The sequence below is a fragment of the Balaenoptera ricei genome, chromosome 2 (genome assembly GCF_028023285.1).
Source record: "Balaenoptera ricei isolate mBalRic1 chromosome 2, mBalRic1.hap2, whole genome shotgun sequence".
Taxonomy (NCBI): domain Eukaryota; kingdom Metazoa; phylum Chordata; class Mammalia; order Artiodactyla; family Balaenopteridae; genus Balaenoptera; species Balaenoptera ricei.
In genome coordinates this window covers 68,892,106-68,913,698 of record NC_082640.1, presented here as the reverse complement: position 1 = coordinate 68,913,698, position 21,593 = coordinate 68,892,106, and the positions used below count along the sequence as shown (strand labels likewise).

The window sequence follows — 21,593 nt, the reverse complement described above, 5'->3', positions numbered from 1 at the left end:
TCTTGCTACTTTTTCCAAATGAAAGAATGTGCAAAACTCATAATCTGCAGATGGGTGTGATGATAGGTGACAGCTTTTGGTGAGCAGTCACTGCCTGTCAGTTCAGTACAGAATTGTGCAAATGCCTAGCCCACCCATTACTGCCACAAAAGACCATAGTGGCTCCTTCTGAATCAATGTGCACATTCTCATTGGCCAGAAACACACTGTATTTACAGAATGTAAGTCAAATCAATAGCCTATATTGGGTGAGGGTGGAGTGGAGGCAGTGGAGAGCTGAGTCCCTCCCCTTCCTAATTAATAGCAGCATATAGACAACAGACATAATCACACAAAACTGTGAAAGGGAGTTTGATTAACATCCACACTCTCTTTCCTTCACTCTATAGTTGAACAGATTAATGACGTCCACCAAATGAAACAATGATAGTATAACTTCATGTCTTAAAAATCTGAGAACTCTGAGTATACAAGAAATGAGTACAAGGTAACAAATCTTACCAAGTATTCATATATGTATATATATACACACACACATATATACACACACACACACATCCAAATGAGTGTTGGCCCTTTCCAAGTAGTCACCTTACATGGTCATATGGTTTATTCCTATTACATTGCTGTTGCTCAAACTGGTTTTAGAACTTTAAAAATTAACCTCAGCATCTTCATGTCTATCCTTATTAAGGAGCAAAATATTTATTCTTTGAGGTTGGCTTTGGGTTTTGGTAATACCCATAGGCCATTCAGACCTGAGTCAACAAATAATTTACATGATCAAAAAGCAGAGGGGTATAATTTTAAGCTCAAGATAAGATGCAGTTCTGATAAAGTGAAGTAGTTGTTCTTCTGTGACTTGAAATGATTCTAAACACAGTTCCAAAAGAGGAGTTCAAAAATGTTTGAGCAGTGTCAGTGTCTTTGAGATAAGTGCACAACTTCTCAAGATCTAGAAAAGCAATGTAATATGCTGGAAAGAATCCTGGATTAAGTTGCAAGTCTTGGGGTCAGTCCCCAGGCTTCTACTGATTAACTGTGTGGAAACATCTTCAATGGGACTCTGGGGTTCTAATCTGTAAAATAGATTGATGTTTCCTTGGATCCATTCTAGCTTCAAAGTTCCCTGATGTAGTGATTCTACTTTGAAAATATTTACAAATACCTATAAAGGATTTCAGACCTGACGATGGGCCACATTATGAAGTTGCAAAATTTAGCCACTGTTTTCTTTAAGTAAATTATGGTATGTGTGGTAAATTTGATCTTATCACTTCATATCAATCCTATTCCTGGTTGAATCATTTCGTTTTCACAGGTGAGAATCCAAAGACCAAAATTAAGTGAGTGGCCTAGAAACACATCACAGTTTACAAATTAAATAAAATTGGAAGCTGTAAGGATTCACTTACCCAATTTCAGACCTATAGTTCCAACTTCACAGTCTTGAAATGCCACTTTCCCACTAGTAGTAGCTCTTTTCTTCTAAATATGAATGGATGAAAAAAACTAACAAATGAATGAAAATAATGGCAAAATTTTCTATTTCACATGGCCCACTCCCCATTTCCTACAACTCTTCCTATAATACTTATAACTGAAAATTCTACAGAGCTGTGGGCTAGGAGCAATTAAGTGTTTCCATTTTTACAAGAGGAAAATCCGACAATATCCTATGGTTTTACATCTCTGTCTAGAAGAAACTGTCGTACACTTGTAAATGTAAATAATGCCCGTACAGCTGACAATATTCCTAAGAGAAACTACGTAAGGGTAGTGTTTAGTTGTTAAAAATAGAATATTTTATCAGGGATACAACATTGTCCAATGTGAATGTTCATTCTATATATAGCTTTCAATGTAATTACAGCAATAATTTAGTTTGTGCATTTAAGGTTGTGAGCTTTTTATATTTGCTGGATGTAATTCTGAAATTTAGTACTTGTCTGTCTTAAGATCTGCCCTGCATGCAAATCTATAACTAGACAAATATTATTTCCTTTCTCAGCTTGCTCTTGGGAGGTTTCCATATCCTCAGGTAAGATTGTTCATTACTGCCGTTTTCCACTGTGACATTCATTCCTATGTATGAAGTGCAGGGAGCAATTGTGAACATTTGAGCCACATACAAATAAATCTGTCCTGTTAAATTGAAAAGTGATATCTTAAAGGAGTCATTTAGGAGTCTCTATTGATTTTTGATTTTTTTATACTCCAGATTTTTTTCCTCTTTGTTAAAGGTTGAAAGCCATCATTGTGCTCTTCCTTTGTGTGACACTGGTAATGTTTTTCCTCATCCCAACCCAGTACCATGTGCTCTTACTGAGGTTGGAAGAGGGGCACAGCCTTTTCTTGATACACTATTTGCGTTTTTGGATTCAATTAGTTATTTGAATTAAAGGATTGAGGTGAAGGGTGAAAATATCTAATCTAGGTCATTATTTTTTGCTAAGCAAATAGATGTGCCCCCAATTTTATGTGGCTGTGATTTCGAACATTTTCTTTTTAAAAAATTTGCCCTTCCTATTTACATTTCTAGGAAAATAAAATGTCCATTGTGTTAACCATTGCTGATAATAATCTCTATAGTAATTTCTTTAAGATTTTTGTTATAGAAGGGTGCTAGCACTTAAAATATAAAGCTATTTTGTGGTTTGAAAATGATTCCCCAGTGTGTGGGGGGAAATAAGTGAAATGTCTAGAGGGATGAAAAATGAATGGTTTGACTGTTGGTTGATGCTCCCTGTTTTTCTGGCATCTTGGTCTGTACAGGCCAAAGTGCCTGGAGGCATGTCTGATTTAAAGGTGGTGTTGGTCTCTGCTCTTTAAGCATCTATTAACTTGCTATTATTATGCAAATAAGTGTTGTATTACACATACTAATTTATGCATGGTTAGATTATGCAGATGCATCACAAACATGGTTATTGAATAATAGGATGGGGCTCATTCTCTCTACCATCTTTATAAGCAGTTTTAAGCAAATTGTCCTGGTACCCATGTGGACATTTAAAGCCCCTTCACACGCTGAAATGTCTCTTTTGTATCCTTTTTCTTTTATAGTTAAAGCCATCAGATAAGTGGAGGAGAAATCATCCAAGTTGTTAGGTTCACTTTTCAAATTTGTAGGATTCTTTGCTTAAACATAATCTTTTCCTTAAAGAGAAGATCCAAAATGTAATCACTTGGCATGCATGCTCGCATTTAGTGAGATTTTACTGTATACAGCCTTGCTGCTTAGCTCTAGGTAGCCCATCAAATTAAAATCACATTTTCAGGATTTATAGCTCATTAGAATATTTATCTTGGTAAGCCTCTTATTCTGTCAGTAATTTTTAAACAATTCACTGTTTGGCCAATGTATGCAATCCCCTCAGATTTTGTAAATGAAGAGAAGAGGCACTATATAACTTCTCTCAAACAAATCTTAATAGAAAACTTGTATAAGCCATCTAAGAAAAAAAAAAATACAAAAATTGGGAATGTAGCTGTATTCTTGAGATTCCTAATGCCTAGAGTATTTAATCAGTGAGATTTGATAAGTGATAAGTCTAAGAAACAATTGCATTTGACAAATGAAGCTTTTGAAGGCTCTGGTAGAATTTAGAAAGAGGCTGTCTACCTTTGCAGTATTGTTTTCTGGAATGTTTAAGTATATGTTTACTTGATCAGTCGAGTGGAAGTTGGAAAATTCTAATGCGCTGAACTCCCTAGGTAGCAATCACTGTTATGCCAGAGTAAGGGGAAAACTGTATTCCTTGAATCGTGATAGAATATTGTCACCAAATTGGGACTTTCATTTCAAATAATAGAAGCAGCTTTGATGCCATCAGGCCTATTTCCCAGGTCTTTCAACAGAAGTTTGTGCACTTCCTTGCTGGAATCAGTAATGACTTTTGATGGAGTTGGCATTTATTTTACAGGCTTTGTACTATAGACTGAAGATTGGGAAAGGTTACTTTATAGATTCCTTTTCTACCCTTTTGCCTTCAAATAAAGCACATGAAGAAAAATGTTTATTTTGATAGTATCACAGGGACTGGATTATGAAATAATACCTTCTCTTTGGCCCATATTATCTCATTTGAACCCCTGACCACTCTGTGTGATAGCCTCCCCTCATAAACTGGACGAACAGGATGGCTGATTTGCTCATTGTTGTACTGTAGGTGGTTTGGGGCCATTGAATCCCAAGTGGAATAGGTAGGAGTGAATCACATACTCTCAGGAGTGGAAAGTGATCTCAGACAACATTGAATCAAACCTCTCTACAATATCTCTGAAAAGCAAAGTTGAACACCTCCAGTGATAGGTAACTCACTAGTTTACAAAGCAGCCATAGACTCAAAGCTTTATTTACCGGGCTGAGGACTGCCTCATCTTAATTATTACCCACTGGTCTGGCCCTTGAACACGTGAAAGATTTTCATATATCCTTAAGATCTCACAGTTTTGCATCCCTTCTGTACCCAGGGCTGGGTACTCAAAGTCAAATCAGGGAACCAGATCTCAGCTGCCTTCACTAGTGGCAAGCTGAGGAGACTGGCCTGTTTGAAAGAACTCTAGACCAGGAGCCAGAAGATTAGGATTAGAACCCAGCTCTAACAAGCTCCGGTCACTGCAGGCCTTAATTCTTGGCTTTGGCCTGTTTCCTCATCTCTAAAATGAGCATCCTGATACCTACCTTTCCTATCTGATTAGAAGTATGCAGATCAAATAAGATTATGGATATGAATTTCTAATCCTCAACCAAAGGTTGCAAGAGGATGCGCTCGCAAACTGCCAGCTGCAGCTGGAGCAGAGTGTAAAATGAGCAGAAGGGAAAGAGGGGAGGCGAGGCCAGCGTCCAGACTCGTCCTTCCCCCAGCCCAGTGCTGCTGACAGCGTCGTTAGCAGCGCCTCTTCCTGCCGGTGACACAGTGTGTATCTGGTGGGGATGCAGATGAGGGAGGGGTGTTGGGAAGATAGCAGGGAGAGTCAGTAGCCTGGCACCAACATAAAGGTTAAAGGACTGGATTTTTTGTTGAGATAATCATTCTCCATGAATCTCATTGTTTGGGGGGGTTGGGTTTTTATCTGTTATTTGAAAACACTGTCTATTTTAGTTTCCTTTAGGCCTTAAAGTTGCGTAGCCTCACTGGCATGCAGTTTAGGGCTCTATGGAAAGAAAGGTTAGGAGCCATTATAAATACACGGTCTTATTACTACAGCTTATAATAGAGGAACAACGATGTCAGATTCACCTCGCACCTTTCCGACAACCAGCTCCAAAGCACTTGCTGTTATCTGACTCGGGCTGTGTATCCCACCTGCAGGGACTGTTATTTCCAGCCTCCAGGTGAGCAGACTGAGTCTCAGAGAGATGAGGCGCCTTGCCTTGGGGATGAATGGGTACAGTTAGAGCGAGGACTTGCAGGCGACTAAACCAAATGACTGGCTCTGTGAACTCTGATTTTGGTTGGCTGTTCGAACCACTGCCCTCCTTGCCGCTCAGCCCCACCAAGCCCTTCTCCTGGCTCTCCTTCTCTGCCCTCGGGAGGCCTCCTGTGTAGATGAGAAGGGTTTGTCCATGGAAGATGATGACAAGACCATTCCCTAGAGCCCTTTTGCTTTGCTTACCATGTGTTTAGCAGAGTGATGGATCTGGAGGGACCCAGAGCTCTCACTGACCCCAGTGCCATTAAACTCTGGGTGCCTGTGAAGGATATTCCGCAACAGCATAATGAAAACTTGTGTTTTTAAACATCTGGTAAACAGATAGTATCTCAATTTCTTGAACAATTTAGCTTTAATAGTCATCGGGAAAAATGTGCAAGTTCGGACAAGGACTAGAGCTGTGTATAGTTAATCACGTAGATCCAAATCCAGTTGACTTAAAAAACATGATGGTGGGCAATGGTTTGTTTAATGGCACCATAATTTAGGAGAAATGAAAAAGATTGCCTGCTAAAAATTGTCATCCTTCATTCAGACTTTACAACAGTACCCTGCATTAGGATGATAGTAAATCCATTAAGGAGACTTCTCAGGGGATGTGCCAGCTCTGGCATTTGGAAATTTGGTAAGCAAGATGCCACAGGAAAGTGAAGATAATATAGATACAAATGTATTTCAGGTACTTTTGCATGTGTAAAAATGTTCTTCTTCTTTTGGCTACATTTCCCGATCTTGGTTAATAAGTTACATCAAAATGACCTGAAGTTAAAAAAAGAAAAAAAATCTGAGCAAATAGTGCCCCTGGTATTGTAAAGCTTTGAATGTTTTCACACCCCATTAATTTATTACTTCTCTTTCTTCATCTTTAAATTTCATTTTTTTTTTTTTCAAAAATTCCGACTCCCTGCTGCTGCAGTGATTTTCATCTTGTTGTTAATTTTCCCTGCTCCATATGGAGCTCCAGACATTTCACCTGGAGGCTGTACTAGATTTTGCTGTAGTGATTGTACTTCCGGAGGCCAAAACTGTCATTTAGGGTTCCTGGTGCATCTGTCTGCGCCAGGCTTTTCACTGGCATGGGAGAGTGTGAATAACAAATTGGATGCACCTGAGATTCAGATGATTAGTGTGTTTTGTGAATCTCCACGACTTGTAAGCAGATAGCTCTGGGGTGCGGGGGGCGGGGGGTTGGGGGGAGGGCTAAACAGCAACTGGGTGAATCTGTACTCACACCTTACATTTGGGGCTTTGCGAGGGAAGTGCAAACATCCTAGGTAGTCTGAGTGCAGAGAGAGTAACAAATATTTCATCCTGCCTTGTCATTGATTAGAAAAGAGCCTTTAATTTCATTTCACCCCATGTTGTGATTAATTTGCATTCTTTGTCAGAAGTTAATGGAGTTTTTTATGGTTCACTCTGAAATCCTTGAAGACATCAGACTTGATCTGATGTTTATACAACCGCCAGCGGAATTTTTTCGTTTGATTGATGGCAAGCTTGATGTTATTCCAAACGGCTTTTTAAGCTGTTTTTAAGAATTATTTGAATAAAATGCAAGCAAGATATTGTTGTAATGATCAAGATTATCTGTTAAAAATCTGTTTCAAATAAAGAAGATGATAAGTAGTAAAAAGGATCAAAAATATGAGATATAGTGAATAGTGATGTTATTTGTTAAAATACATAACAATGGCATTCAAATAAACTATTGCAATATACAGAGATCATTTTTATTGAAAAAACATACCATCATCTGGCCAAATAGAGTAATTAAGACCAAGGCAAAAGGAAAGTCTGCATCTTTGGGATTAAAAATCTTTACTACCAATTGGCATTTCTCATTTACTCTGCCACCTTTTGCCACCAATGTACGAAATAGAGATCTGCTGTTCTTAACTCAAGGAGACAGGGTCTGTCAGGCCTGTTAGCTGAACAAAATGATGACATATTACTTGTCTCAATAAGGACGCATTCTTAAATCCCAATACAAGTTAAACATAAGTGGATAATAGAGGATTTTAAGTGAAAGACATGTATTCTTAATAGTATAATGACTGGCCTTTTTCACAAGACAGTACAGAAATGAAAATATCCTGTTGTTAAAAAGCAAAGTACCCCACTTATTCATGGGTAAGAGAAACATGTGTTCACCCCCCCGTACACTGTATATCAAAGTATGAAGGAAGCTGTAGGCGGCATTTGCTCAGAACCCCCTGCTACTAACCAAGGAAATATGTTTTGCAAATGCTTTTTGATTACTGATACCATTTGTTTGATTTGGGGGCTTTGCCTTGCTTCAGCAGATCCTTGCTTTGCTGTGATTGCTGCTAGTGAGACTTACTCATAGGTCAAAAAGCTACTTATCTGAGCACTTTCATTTAAAACAGATTAATTTATTTGCTGTATCTGAAAGTTTGCTAAATAATTGGGTGGTTTTAATTGAAGTTACTGCATTCTGATCCTTGTATTAACATGATCTAAGGTCCTTTTTATTATATGCAATCCATATTATTGACCACAATTGCCCTGTTTTCATTTAAATGTAAGCAGCTTGTCAAGTAGAGAATATTTTGTTTAACTTGCCCTGGAAACCTGCTATTTTAATGTGTGTGAGGTTTTTTTTTCAATTGACAGACTGTCTTTTAAACATACGTTTATTTTGTAGTAATAAATTGTGCTCTGGATAGAGTATTTGTCTTGTAATAAAGTAGAAAGCGTATGTTCTTAAAACTATTTTAAAATATTAAACATTTTTCAAAAGTTAATGTCAAAATACTAGAGTATTTACACCTAATTTTATTCATGTTTTAAAATCCTTTGAGTATATTATTATTAATCCTAATTTTGACAATTTAATATGGTTTTATATTCAGTATTAAATTCACACTATAGATATCACTGTCTTATTTATGTATTAATGTACTAATTATGCCTAGACCAACCTAGTATTGCAAAATTAAACCTAAAAAGTTTGCCTTCTTTGAAAAGAGGTATTTGGAATCTATCCTTTGTTGCATGAACTTTTTGAAATATGAACATCAAGGATTTTAGTAAACTGTAAGTATCCAGATTTTGTGTGAGATCTCTGGTCAAAGAAAAAAACCGCAGTGGGTTATTACCCCAACTTCAGGTTCTAACCTTTAATTGGCAAGAGTCCAAAAGAGTGATATGTGTACAGTTTTATTTCTCCAAACATTTCTAGCCTACATGTTTTAATTCATTGTTTATTTTCATCCTCACTATTGAGGATATAGACAGTTAAAATATACTGCTATTTCAAGCCATAAAATCAGATTTTATGTTCCATAAAATGCAGAGGTGAAATTTAGGTGATATGAAGATGTTCACTGATACACATTTGCTTCTTCCCAGGAATTTTTTAATTGTCTATGTCAAATTTTTCTCCCAATGTCTATTTCATACTTATCAAGAGGTCTCATAATTTTATTTGCTTAGTCTATGCTGAAGACAGGAGGTGGGTTCCCACTATATCTTTAAAATGGAGCAGAAATGGAAGAGAAATCATCCCCCAAATGTGGGTAGCTTAGAAATGTGAAACTTCCCATTAAAGATAGATTACTTGTTAATACCTCAATTGAGGTATATGTAGTTAGCCAGCTAGGTTAGTGATTGTCTCTGTTTTTTTAAAAAGCACTAACCCAATGTTGGTTTGGTTTTATAGCACCTTCTAAACTATTTTATGACATACATCTCAGTTTAATTGAACATGTATTTGTCATTGAGCATCTACTCTGTCCTGGCACTGTGCCAAGCACTGGGAGTACAGAAATGAAACAGATGTGGTCCCTGCTGTCAAAGAGTCCAATGCAGTGGGAAGAAAAACATAAGCAAATGACAGTTGATATAAAAGGAGCCCTACAGGAGGTACTATGCTCTGGCCGCAAGAGTAAGAGGTCAGCTCACTTTAGAAAACTGTGGTTTCACAGGGTAGATGATGCTTGAGCTGAGGCTGTAAGGCTAGAAGGATGGAAAAGAACTTTCCAGGTATTCTAGTCAAGAGGAGAGTCATCTTGTAAAAGATAAAGGTCTAAAGCAGCATGTTGTATTTGGTGTCCTTGCAGTACTTCAACTCAATAGGTTACTACTGCTACTGTGACATTCATCTCCCTAATAGTTTGGGAATGTCCTTAGATGACTTCTAAAGCAACACTGGGAGGGAAGTAAGAAAGGGTTGGTAGAATGATAGAGGAGAGAAGTGCTGTATCAGGATGGAGATGGCACATGTAGCAGAGACCAGATGATGAAATTGAGCTTGAGAATTTCATGAATCCCTTTGAGATGACTGAGAGCCAGTCTGAGGTTGGAAATCACTGCATTTTCAGATTTCTACCCTAAGGTCAGTTGGCACATGCCTCTGAGGGGTTCCCTGCCACCCTTTATGAATTTAACTTGGCACATCGTAGAACATTTTCTAGACTGCTGGAGGATTGGTCGTCATGATCAAATGAGCTAATACCTAAGAGACCACTTTGAAAAAAATAAGGTGGTAAATAAGAGCAAGGTAATATTAGTATATTTATATTTCCAGAAAGTACTTTAGGGATTTACCTATGTAACTCTGAAAATATATGACCATGTCTCACTCCAGTTAGGACTGAAATGAATTACTTTTCTGATCCCATAAGAGCCTTCCTTTACAGTCTTTCTTTTTTGTGTTATAATTTATCATTCACAATCACAATCATTAATATATAGAATTATATGCAGAATCTAGTCATTTTTAATTCAGTAACTGGGGACCATGATTCTTTTACAATTTTTAAATAATCAGTTTAGCCCAGAAATAGAATTGAAGTTTGAAGTAATGAACTTGGTGCCCAGTCTGGCTTTTAGGGGTGACTTCGCTCTCTTCTTTCCCTCTTAGACTTTGTGGTCTGGAAGGCCTTCCATTTTTCCCCCTTTGGTTTCATTGGTACTACCTCATGGAATCATAGAATTTCAGGATGTGAGGAGATCTTACAATGGTCTAGTCCAACTCATTTATTTTACAGAGGAGGAAAAGGGGGTCCATAGCCATTAAATGACTCACTGATGATTACCAGTTATTTGGCAACAGGATCAGACTGTCTCCCACTCTAGAGGGATGGGGCAGGGGGAGAAAGTGAGAGAAGGCACCCAGAGGCTTTGAGCCCAAATAGCTATCCTTATTTTACGCACCCATCCACTCAAGTACTGCCTCCAACTGGTGTGTCTACAGAGATGGAAGTTACTGTCGTAGGATGCTGCATGCCTGCCAGGTAATTGCTGATGGATATGGATCCCTGGGGGGAAGTGGTCTTCAACAGCAGTAGTAGCAGCAGCAACAACAGACAAAGACATCAACTTTATTGTACTCCAGTGTTTTACTTATCACCATTCAGTATAGAAAACTTGGGTAGATTTGGGGCTAGGGGCTCATTGGCATCCAAGTTAAAAAGAGGGCAGACCTGGCCAAGCTTTGTTTGAGTACAGATTACTTTTTAAATATTTAACAGTTCTGGATTAATGCCTGGGGAGTTTGGGAATTCTTCCTCAACTAAAATGTTAATGATGCTAAGAACCCAACCCTCTTTAGTGCCAATAAAACAGACAAGCTAAGTTCATTGAAAAATCAGTGAGTTGCCTAAAAGGAGCAAAGAGCTGATTCGATTTAAGACTGGAGATTGCCCAGGACACACCAGGTGGAAGGAGGGTGCCAGGGACTGCTAGGAGCTAAGAAAGGAGGCAGTTGTCTGTTTACGCTCAGAGCCAAGGTGTCGTCCCCAAAGAATTGTGGGAAACTGAGGAAAGCAATTAGAACCAAGTGTAGACTCTGTTGTGCTGTACACTGTCAAGGTCTATAGGTGGTGACACCATGAGGGGAAGGAAAGGAAGTCTGGGGAAAGAAAGACCAAAGAGGGTGATGGAGCTTGTCTTGTTTTCTGTTCAGAAACAGGTTTCAGAGAGCACCATTCTGGGCATGAGGAGACCTCGACCCCAGTCCTAGCTCTAGTTTGGTAAAATACAGTAAACAAAAGAATGTTCCCGGCTAAAGGCCTCCCTCCAGCCCCTGCTCTTTGGTCAGCCCTATGCCTCCTTGGTAGCCAGGCAGCTGGAAATGCTCAGTGACTCAGGGCAGAGGCAACTGGGGTACAGCAAGTGACACACCCAACAAGTGACAAATTGAATCATTATCAGTATATGGTTTCCGCCCAGCCACACACACAGAGCTAACCTGAGTTCTGGTCCTGGCTGTTCCTATTAGTTGTTTGACCTTATTTCTTTTCAGACCTCAGTTTCCTCATCTGGAAACTGATGGAGGTGGCCTAGGTCAGTCATGTGCCAAATACAGTAGGTGGGCATCCACTCCCTGACGCATACACACATGCATGCACACACGAACACATTATCTGTTAATTTTCAAAATGTGTCTAAGTAATATCTTGTATGAACCAAGAGTTATTTGGTAAACAAAGACTGAAAAATGCTGGACTAGATACTTCTGTGGTCTCCTTTCATCTTGTATGAACAGTTTCCTCCTCTTTTCCATACCTTCAGCCACCTTACTCAACACCGTCTCCCCATGTCCTCCCTTAGAGTTTATTGAAACCTTATTTTACTTATATCAAAATATGAGAGGTGTGAACCGAAACTCTGAAACAGAAGTCAGACTTCCTTCGGTTCATTCTAGATCCATGACTTCTTCTCTTTAAACCTATTTTGAATTTACAGTCTAGCCAGTAAGACACATGTTAATTAACATGGTTATATGTGACTGTATTTCAAGATTTTTCTTCTTTCCTAATCCTGTATGAACCATGTATTGGCTGCAGTTACAGCTTATCTCAGAATCTCAGCAGGCCAAAAAATGTTGTCAGATATATCGCAGTTAAAAAAAAAAAAAAAAAGGAGCGATATGTGGAGTCTTAGCTCACAAAGAAAACCTTCCTTGCAATGCCTAAAAATATAACTTGTTTTGGGAGGCATGGGGAAGCTGTCTTAGAAATTGACAGCGTCCTGAATCCAGCGAACTATATTTTATACAAATATTCAGTGACATTTAGAGGTGCGTGCAAGCCCTGTGCTTAAGTCTCAGCTCTGCCACTGAATTTCAGGGAACTTAATAAGTCACTTTGTTTTTGTGGACCAGCAATTATATCTTATCCATCATCTGAGTCCTAGAGTCTAGTACAGTGGCTGGCACAGAGTAAGTACTTCATAAACATGTATGAATTGATGAATTGATAATTTAGTTTAATTTTACTTTTTTTACATGTTGACAATAGCACGTTTTAGAATCAGCAGGAACTAAGAATCAATACACATCCTTAGGCTTTAAATTAATAATTTCATCCCCTTTTCTTCCATGTCTGTATTTCCACTCTACCCTGCCAGCATTAATACCTGAAGAATAAAAGCTTCCAAGGAGATGTGATAGTTGTCTTCAGATATTTGAGGATTCTCTGTAAGAAAGGATGTGGATTTGTACTATTAGGGTAGAACTGGAACAGGAGGTAGAATGGACAATCAGAAAACGCAAGCTCCGCATTACTATATGTATTCAGACAGAAGTCCGGTCAGCAGGGGCGTAAAGGATGGATTCAAGGGTCAGATGGGGCGGAAGCTAGGTCAGATTACAAAACCTTTCAGGTGCTTTCAGACACCAAGTCTATGAGTCTGCTTCAGTGTTGGGCAAGCCTCTCCTCAGCCAAACAAATAAAAGGTTGATGCATTTTCTGTCAGTTACAGGGGAAAGACAACAGGTAGAAACTTCATCAGACTTGTCTAGATTCTGTAATTGGTTTAATGATCCACTCATTTTGACTCTCAAATACTGTCAGTATGAAACACGTAAGAAATAGAAGAGTACAGGAAAGAAGTAATTCTTTTTCAGCCCAAGACTTACAGACTTCTCTGTTTCTCTCCACTGAGCCAACTATGTGACGTGGCTATCAAAAATGTGAATGCACTTGTAGCCTCTATGACAGTCTACTTACCAGTGTATAGTGTCCAAAGCAAGGTGATCTAAGCCAGTGCAAGGTATGTGTTCAGGCGTGGATATCACACTTTATGAGGAACGTACACATATGGCACCACACTCAGAGAAAGGTAACCTCAAAGGAGAATGTGAAATCATGCTTGGGTCCTTCTAGGCAGCTTTCTGGTTCAGGTCACAGAAAACCCAACTCTAAGTTGCCTCAATCATAAGGGAAATTTATTGACTTACGTGACCGAAAATCTAAGTATCGCTGGTTTTAGGTAGAACTTTAGCCGGTAAGCCACTTTGAGCTCTATTCTTATTAGGCTTCTCCCTTCACAGACCAAGAATGGCTGTAGAGTTCCTGGGGTGACCTGCTTCCCAGTTTAGAAGGAAAGAGCAGGTCTCTTTTCCCCCACAAGCAACCAGAGGCTCTGGGCTTCAGTTTGATTGGACCAGTTTAACTCCCTGCACCCAGGGCATTTAGGTGATGCCAACTAGTTTAAGCCTGAACCACATGCCCCATCTCTAAAGCTGGGGGCGAAGTCTTCTTCCCACGAAGCACATGGGCTGCTTAGGGACGGGGGAATGCTGTTAGAGTGTCATTACTAATGGAAGGGAGAAGGATAGAGGGCAACCAAACATAGCAAATGATCCTAGGAAGAAAATATCAATAGGATGTTTGTTCAGGAAAGAAAACATTGTGGAGGCATGAGAGCTATCTTCAGATATGTGAAGAGCTGTCATTAGACTTAATCACTACAGCTCCAGACCATGGGCACATCTTATAGGAAGACGTATTTGGACTCAAAATAAGAATGAACTTCCTAACAATTCAAGCTACCCAAGATAGAATCGTTGGAATCCAGTCACTGCAAGTCTTCTAGCAAAGACAGGATAGCTGTCTGTCAGGAATATTTGTTTTTCAATGGTTCCCCCACTCTTTTTTTTTTTTAAATTATTCTTGGCTGTATCGGGTCTTAGTTGTGGCACGCAGGATCTTTCGTTGAGGTGCGTGGGCTCTTTGTTGCGGTGTGCGGGCTTCTCTCTAGTTGTGGCATGCAGGTTTTCTCTCTTTAGTAGAGGCGCCTGGACTCCAGGGTGCATGGGCTCTCTAGTTTGTGACAGGCGGGCTCTCTAGTTGAGGCACGTGGACTTAGTTGCCCCGCGGCACGTGGGAACTTAGTTCCCTGACCAGGGATCGAACCCACGTCCCCTGCATTGGAAGGCGGATTCTTTACCACTGGACCACCAGGGAAGTCCCTGTCAGGAATATTATAAAGCGAATTTCTACATGGAACAAGGAATTGGACTACTTGACCTTGAACATCGTTCTGGACTCTGTGGCATGTGGAGGATTTAAGCTAATAGAGATGCAAACTAACTGATAGCTCCAGAAAAAACCTTTCAGACATTTTGACACACTAAAATAACTTTTGCTATGGCAGATTTATTTGACCATAAGGAGTAGAATGATCAACAGGCCTTTCTCAGAAAAAGCAACACCTCCCCCTCTCACCACTCTCCCATACACAAAGAACAGATATTCTTCCTAGATTCTGAAATAAGCCCACACATTTTTTGGAGCAAAGAAAAGAGAAAAGTTTGATACAGCAGATGTCTAAAATCTTCTTTGAAAAGCTAGTGCTTAATGGACTCCTTGACCAGACCTTGTACCATTAGGGAAAAGGTCAGTTTTGTAATTCACATTGGTCGTTTTCAATTGTGATCCTAAGCCCCTGCTTTTCTCACAGAATTTAGGTCTAAATATTACAATTCTCATTTACTTGCCGGGGAGATGATTTAACGCTGGCTCTTGTACACCTGTGTGGGGGAGGACCTGAGCTATGTCAATTTTACATACACAAGGGATAAAAGAGTATAGACTGGCAATCAGGTCCTTTTTTTCCTGCTCACTGACTGGCAGACCCAGCACATGAATGATGTTGCACCGTACCTTGGTGCTCCAGCTGTTGTGTGTTGTGTGACAATGCATTGTCCTTGATACTCGGGAAGCAGTAGGAGCCAAGTGACCTAATTTATGGCTGCAGTGATTTTCTGCCTGGTCCCATCTGAGCTGTGCCCTCCTCTAGGCATCTTGGAGCCTTTCTAGCCCGCCCAGCTGTTTGTTAAATTCAGGGATATCTATTTTTAACTTTTTAAAACTGGTCACTCCTGAATGCAGCACCCCAGCCTGAGTTTGGGGTGTGGGGCAGGGAGAAGGTGCCAGTGAGTGGATCTTAGAATGTGGGAATCATAGTGACCTTCTTACACCTTATTGAGTAGCCCCTTTCTAAATCCTCTTATCACTTATTTTTAAGTGATTGATTTGTGTTTAAATAAGTGATATGAGTTATTTTTTGTTTCTGTTTTGTTTTGTCCTATACAAGCTATGCTAATAGATTCACAGGCATGTTAAGAACTTGAACAAGGACAGAGGCTGATGAACAGGGGAGATAGGATAGCACAAGTGAATTGTTTTTGTTCATTTATATTATTAGAAATAATATATATTATTCATTTATTTTGTCTCATAATACATTCAGTGTCTAAAAATAGCAGTTTGCCAAAATTCCCATTTGTAGTTAACCTGGGTAAGTTTCGTTCTGTTCCTTTTCAAAAAAGCAGTCCTTTGTTTAGGTACTCTTATTTTAAGTTAGTGTTAGTAAGCAGTATGTATTCAGTTTGTGGTCATGTGGAAGTGGTTTTTTTCTCTCACTGAGGGCTTTTTGAGATTTGGGCACTTTGTTTTTGCAAGTTATGATGGATTGGAGGTGATGTGACCCTAAGTTTTATCACCCAGCACAGTGCCAGATACAATCAGATTGAGTGCCAGTGTCAGTTCTCCTTCAGGTAGGAAAAAGAATCATGGTGCTTGAATGGGCAGCTTGAGGGGTTGGGGGGTCTTTGGGCCCCTCTAGCTCATCCTTTACTTTCTAGACAAGAGCCCTAAGCCTAATGAAGGGAGGGAGCTTCTGAAGCCATGGGGATCTGACTGGAATTCCAGGGATCTTTCTGACTCCAAAGTTTATGCATTTGTCCCCATACTAGGAAGCCTTGTGAGTCAGCAGTCAGTTCTAAGCCGGGTTCTATCTGTGGCCTTGGGCACTGTTCCCTTCTGAGCGTCAGTTTCCCTGACAGCAAAATGAGTAGATCTTGGAGGTCCCTTCCATCTCCAAAAAACAAATTAGGTCATTATTCTTCATTTTGAATATAAAATCTCAGTTTGCCATAATCCCTGTTTGTATTTAGCCAGAGTTATAGCTTAATGAATCTGATTTGAAAAGAGAGTCCTTGGGACTTCCCTGGAGGTCCAATGGTTAAGACTCCATACTTCCAATTCAGGGGGCACGGGTTTGATCCCTGGTCGGGGAACAAAGATCCCACATGCCGCATGGCGCAGCCAAAAAAGGAACCCTCCCCCCAAAAAAAGAGTCCTTGCAAAATAACTACAGTTTCTAAAATTTGAAGTTTAAAAAGAGAATAGAGTTCAACATTGAAAGCTAGAATGTGATGCCAGGAGCACAACAAATAAAAACGATATTCTTTTAAAATCCCAACCATATAATTTAATTTTATATTTCTTTTTTCTGTTTAAGAGAAAATAACACAAGCTTGAAAAGCAGTAAATATGTAAAGAGAAAATTTGTCAACTGATATTGGAAGATCTGACCCAGGTCACACATAAATCTCTCAGACAAGAGCTGCAGGGCAGGCCATAACTTCAGAGAGTAAAAGAGAAAATGAAAGCTATAGCTGGTGTCTTCTCTGAGTTACATAGGTGGATTCATTTCAGTTTTCTGATTGTGCTTCTGAATATAATATAAAAGTGCTGGTAGCAAGGTCTGCTTTACCACTGTGTGTGTAAAAAGTACCTCTATAGAGATAGAAGCGTAATGTGAGCCTTTCAAAGTTGATTTTTATCACCAGAGTCATTGATTAAATAGCTGAGGCCCCATGAGCAAACTTTTGCATTGGCAGTTTCCTTTCCAGGTTCGTTTTCCAAAGTCACAAGTCATATTATGGGAGCTTTTTAATTGCCAACTCAACTGTATGGCCCTTGCAAGGAAATACAAGGTAAATATGACTGCAGTAATACCCTAAATATCAGACCTAACTGATTTTTAGGCTTGCCTGTTGTGAAGTCATTCTTCCCCATTTAAACACATAAGGGTCTGTCTTATATTAGAATGAGGCATAACTATCCCCTGTTAGTGTGGCTTAAAATCTTGAACCTAACGGCTGATGAAAGAAAAAAAAAAAAAAAAAGCTATGCCCAGAAGAGGGAAGAGGTTTGTCTAAACAGTGTTTCAAAATGCTACTAGTTCTAGAGACTGATTAGCAAAGCCTATGACTGGAGCAATTATCGTTCTGTTCTTTGTCCCCAAGTATCAGTTAGACATAGAAAACTCAACGCAAGCAAAATGTACAGGCAGGAAGGTGGACTTGGACAAGTTAGTTATAAAAAGCATCTCATATGTTGGGAGGTGCAGGCAGTACGTGAGCCCTAACAATGTTACTGTGTCCCTCTGAACTCTGCTCTCACAGCTAAGCATTTGCAAGAGAGGCATTCACGAAGCTAACATTTTATATTGAGGACCCTTAGTACCACTTTTAATGTGCTTTAAAACTAGGGGCTTCACTTTTTCATGAACGGTGTGCAAAAGCAGAGGCCACGACTGGAGGTTGACGTTGTTTGGCTCTGTTTTATGAGTGCTGCGCCTGTACAGTAATGTGATCTTGAAAAAGGTAAACAACAAAGGGTTTAGTAGTGAAAAATATGCCTAATATAAATACAGTTGAGTTTATGGCAGTTCAGAATTTGAAAAATATGACCGTGACATTAAATTTTCTGGTGGAATTAACAGAGGAACAGAATGTAGCATTTAAGGCCATGTATCTGAGACAGAGAAAGGAGATAATACATCTAACTCTATGGTCTATGTGGCATTCATATAAAGAAAAGCACAGTAGCTTTATTTAATTGAGAAATGAATCAATTACAGTGATGTTGCATCATCAGATTCTTGCGAAATAGAAGGTATGTCACTGCATTGTGTAACTGTTAAAAAGTAAGTGAGTATCTTAAGCATTTTGAGTCAATTTCAGGTACTGGCACTGCTACCTTAATACAAAATTTATGAAGATGATTTCATGTAGTATGTTGCTATCAAAACTGTGTGATAAAACCTGTTAACAGCGTCTGCCTTTAAAAACCTGGGCAAAACAGTATAACAATATGGTTATAAGATCATAAAACAGACTTTGATATTGCTGTTTCTCCTTTTCTTGTAGTAAGGAGCAAGTGTTAAAATAGTACAATTTTAAGCTGTCTTAAACCATGCTTTTAACCCACAGATTAGGGCAGGGTGGAAACTTTTTCTAAGGTCTCAGTTTATGAGGAAATTTTCATTTAGTTCACGCGACTCACGTTACTGGGAACAGTGTCTCACAATCCATTCCTGAATTCATTTTGAAACATATCACTTAAAATGTTTGCTACATGTTTTCCTCAGAGAATTTGTAACCCCCCTGACTATTGGAAATTTATGAAAAACATTCTCTTTGATGTCAAAAACAGCTTTCTAATTCTGTGTACATTAGAAAAAGTAACTCTCCTGTTGAAGTAGATATATCTTACTGAGAATGTTTGGGGGAGGCGGTGCTTATGTGTGGGTACTTTAAAAAAATACAGTTGACCCTTGAACAACGAGGGGGTTAATCTGCATATAATTTAGTCGGCCCCCAATTTCCGAGTATCTGAGGTTCCTTCACATCCATGGATTCAACCAACCATGGACCATTTAGTACTGTAGTATTTACTAATGAAAACTAGCCCCACATGTAAGTGGACCTGCACAGTTCAAACCCATGTTGATCAAGGACCAACTGTAAAAGCAAACACCAAAGATATCTCATAGGAGAATTTACCTGGGTTTTTTCATGATTTTTTAAAGGTGCTGTAGCTTGTTACTAAAACCCTAACCACTCCAAGGTGGTAGTTAACAGCTCTGTCTTCCTTTTTAATGTAAATCTTCCCCCCCTCCCCACACCCCACAGACCCTTACGCAGAAGTACTCATTGGCTAGAGGAACAAGAAGCGCCTCAGGACAACATTCAGTAGGAACTATCAAAGTAGACTAAGAGCCATTCAACCTGAGGTGGAAGTTTCAGGGAGTGGTGATTGGGGGAGGGCATGATGAGGAGCCAAGAGCAGGAATGAGTGGGGACCATGTTCAGTTGAGATAATACCTGGGAAAGCACTTTTTAAAACATCTAGCACTCGGTGGAAGGGTCTGCTGATCAGCCATAGGGATGCAAAAGAAATGCAAAAACATGGCTTCTGCCCTTGAGGAGCTTAAGAGTCTAGTTGAGAAGAACCCACATGCCAAAACTGATAATTTATCAACTTTACCATGCCAAGTATAAACGCATGCAAATCCAGTTGTTTTTAAGGAATGCTGTGATTGTAGGCAGATATGATGCTGGAGAGAAAGGAGCACGGGAGAGGCCCCAGCACAACCACAGCCTGCTCCTGTGGCCTTGGGCCTGCCCCACCTCTGGGAGGCCCGGTTTTTCCCATCATAGACTAGAGATGACCATCCCTGCCAAGCTCAGGGTGGTTGTGAGATCTAATGAGAACGTGTATGTGAAAGAACTTTTAAAAGCACCATTAAAAGCATATAAGGGACTATTAACTAGTTTACCTATATTTTACCAGCTGGTTGAAGCACAGTTATCACAGCAAACAACTGACTCCTCAATAGTTACATTTGGTTCCTGAAATTTTCCTCCTTAGGAAATTTAGTACCTGGGACTCCATTTTCATTGAGTTTGTAATAACTGCAGGCATTTTTTTTTTTTTTTTTTTGGTTGGGGGGAGCACATTGAAGTGTTTAATACTTTAACTACTAAGTGGATGTTTTATTAATTTGGTGTCACATTTTAGTAACTTTCTAAGAGATGTGGTTTATCGGTGTCAGCTGTGTGAGCAGCTGCCTCCAGAACAGGCATCTTCTTTGACTCTGCTCTTATCCCCTGAAAACCAGTGTTAAACTTGCATGAATTTGATTTTCCCAGAAAGCATTGCTGCCCTGCTGAAGGAACTTTGGAAAAGGTGGAGTCTTTACCCACTCCTGAGTCAGAGGCAAATACTTCAACCACATAATTAAAGTTTTCTTCACAAAATAGGGGATTGTGAGCAGACACTGGCAGGAATCCAAAATTCTAATTTCTGACTATGATTTAATTTCAATTTTAAATAAATCGGTTTTTAATTTAAAAAGAGTGAGCTTCATAACATTAGCAATGATTGCAACATTAAGCCCAGTGTTCACAATCTAGCAATATAAAACATTATTTATATCTGAATCGTAAACAGCCTTTTGAAATGGATTATGGTTTTTCTCCCTATTCTAATACAACCTGGAGGGTACTAAAAAGTGTTGTGTGAAATTAACATTCTGCTGACTTTCGCCTATAAATGAGAAGCGAGCTATTAACATTTGTGTATTTTCATTATGTAAATTGTGTTAACACATGCCCACAAATTGCCACCAGCAATGCAATAATTTTCTCTCAGTGATCATAATGTGTCCAAGTGAGTCATTTTGATTATGACATGCTAATTACATATTGCCTTTTTTCAGATTCAGAAAAACCAGGGATCTTTAATGGTAAGCTTTATGAGTTCAGAAAAAAATTCACTTTTCTTTTTCCTGATGGCTGCTTCCTTTGCATGCTTGAATGCCTTGTTTTAAACTTAGCAAATTGCATTTTGAAGAAAATGCAAACCTTTAACTGCCTGTATTAGATTAGGTACCATTAGAAATAATAGAACATCCTGAACATCAATGTTTTTATAAGAGTTTGCTGTTGTTGATTAATCTTGCTATATTTTATTGCATTAATGATTTTTTCTTTCCACTCCACTGTAAAGATATTGCATAGAGGCTAATACTTTTTCCTTTCTTCTTTCCCATTGCAGCCTCTCCAGCTTCTGCAGTGCATTGTTGATGAGGTGAGGCATCGTCTTATGTGCTTTCACTCCTAAAGTCATTCCTAATGGTGTGGAAAGCTTATATTTTGTTTCCTAATGAAGCACAATGCCCAACATCCTCGGAGCAAGTTGTGTTGTATGGCTCTGAGCTGTGTTACGTGAACTGGCCTTGTCCTGAATCCTGCTCTTCTGATTCCA

The 21,593-nt window shown here is 39.3% G+C and overlaps 1 protein-coding gene across 3 annotated transcripts in view; it reads left to right on the top strand.

The window, feature by feature from the left end:
• The window catches only part of MAP2K5 (mitogen-activated protein kinase kinase 5), a 263,835-nt gene that overhangs the window by 182,572 nt on the left and 59,670 nt on the right, over positions 1-21,593 (top strand). For 2 of the 3 annotated variants that reach the window (XM_059915477.1, XM_059915479.1), the window contains exons 17-19: positions 2,012-2,041; positions 21,046-21,072; positions 21,384-21,416. In XM_059915477.1, the coding sequence (XP_059771460.1) occupies positions 2,012-2,041; positions 21,046-21,072; positions 21,384-21,416 (90 nt within the window). The remainder of the gene's footprint in view (positions 1-2,011; positions 2,042-21,045; positions 21,073-21,383; positions 21,417-21,593) is intronic. The other variant, XM_059915478.1, reaches the window with a different exon arrangement.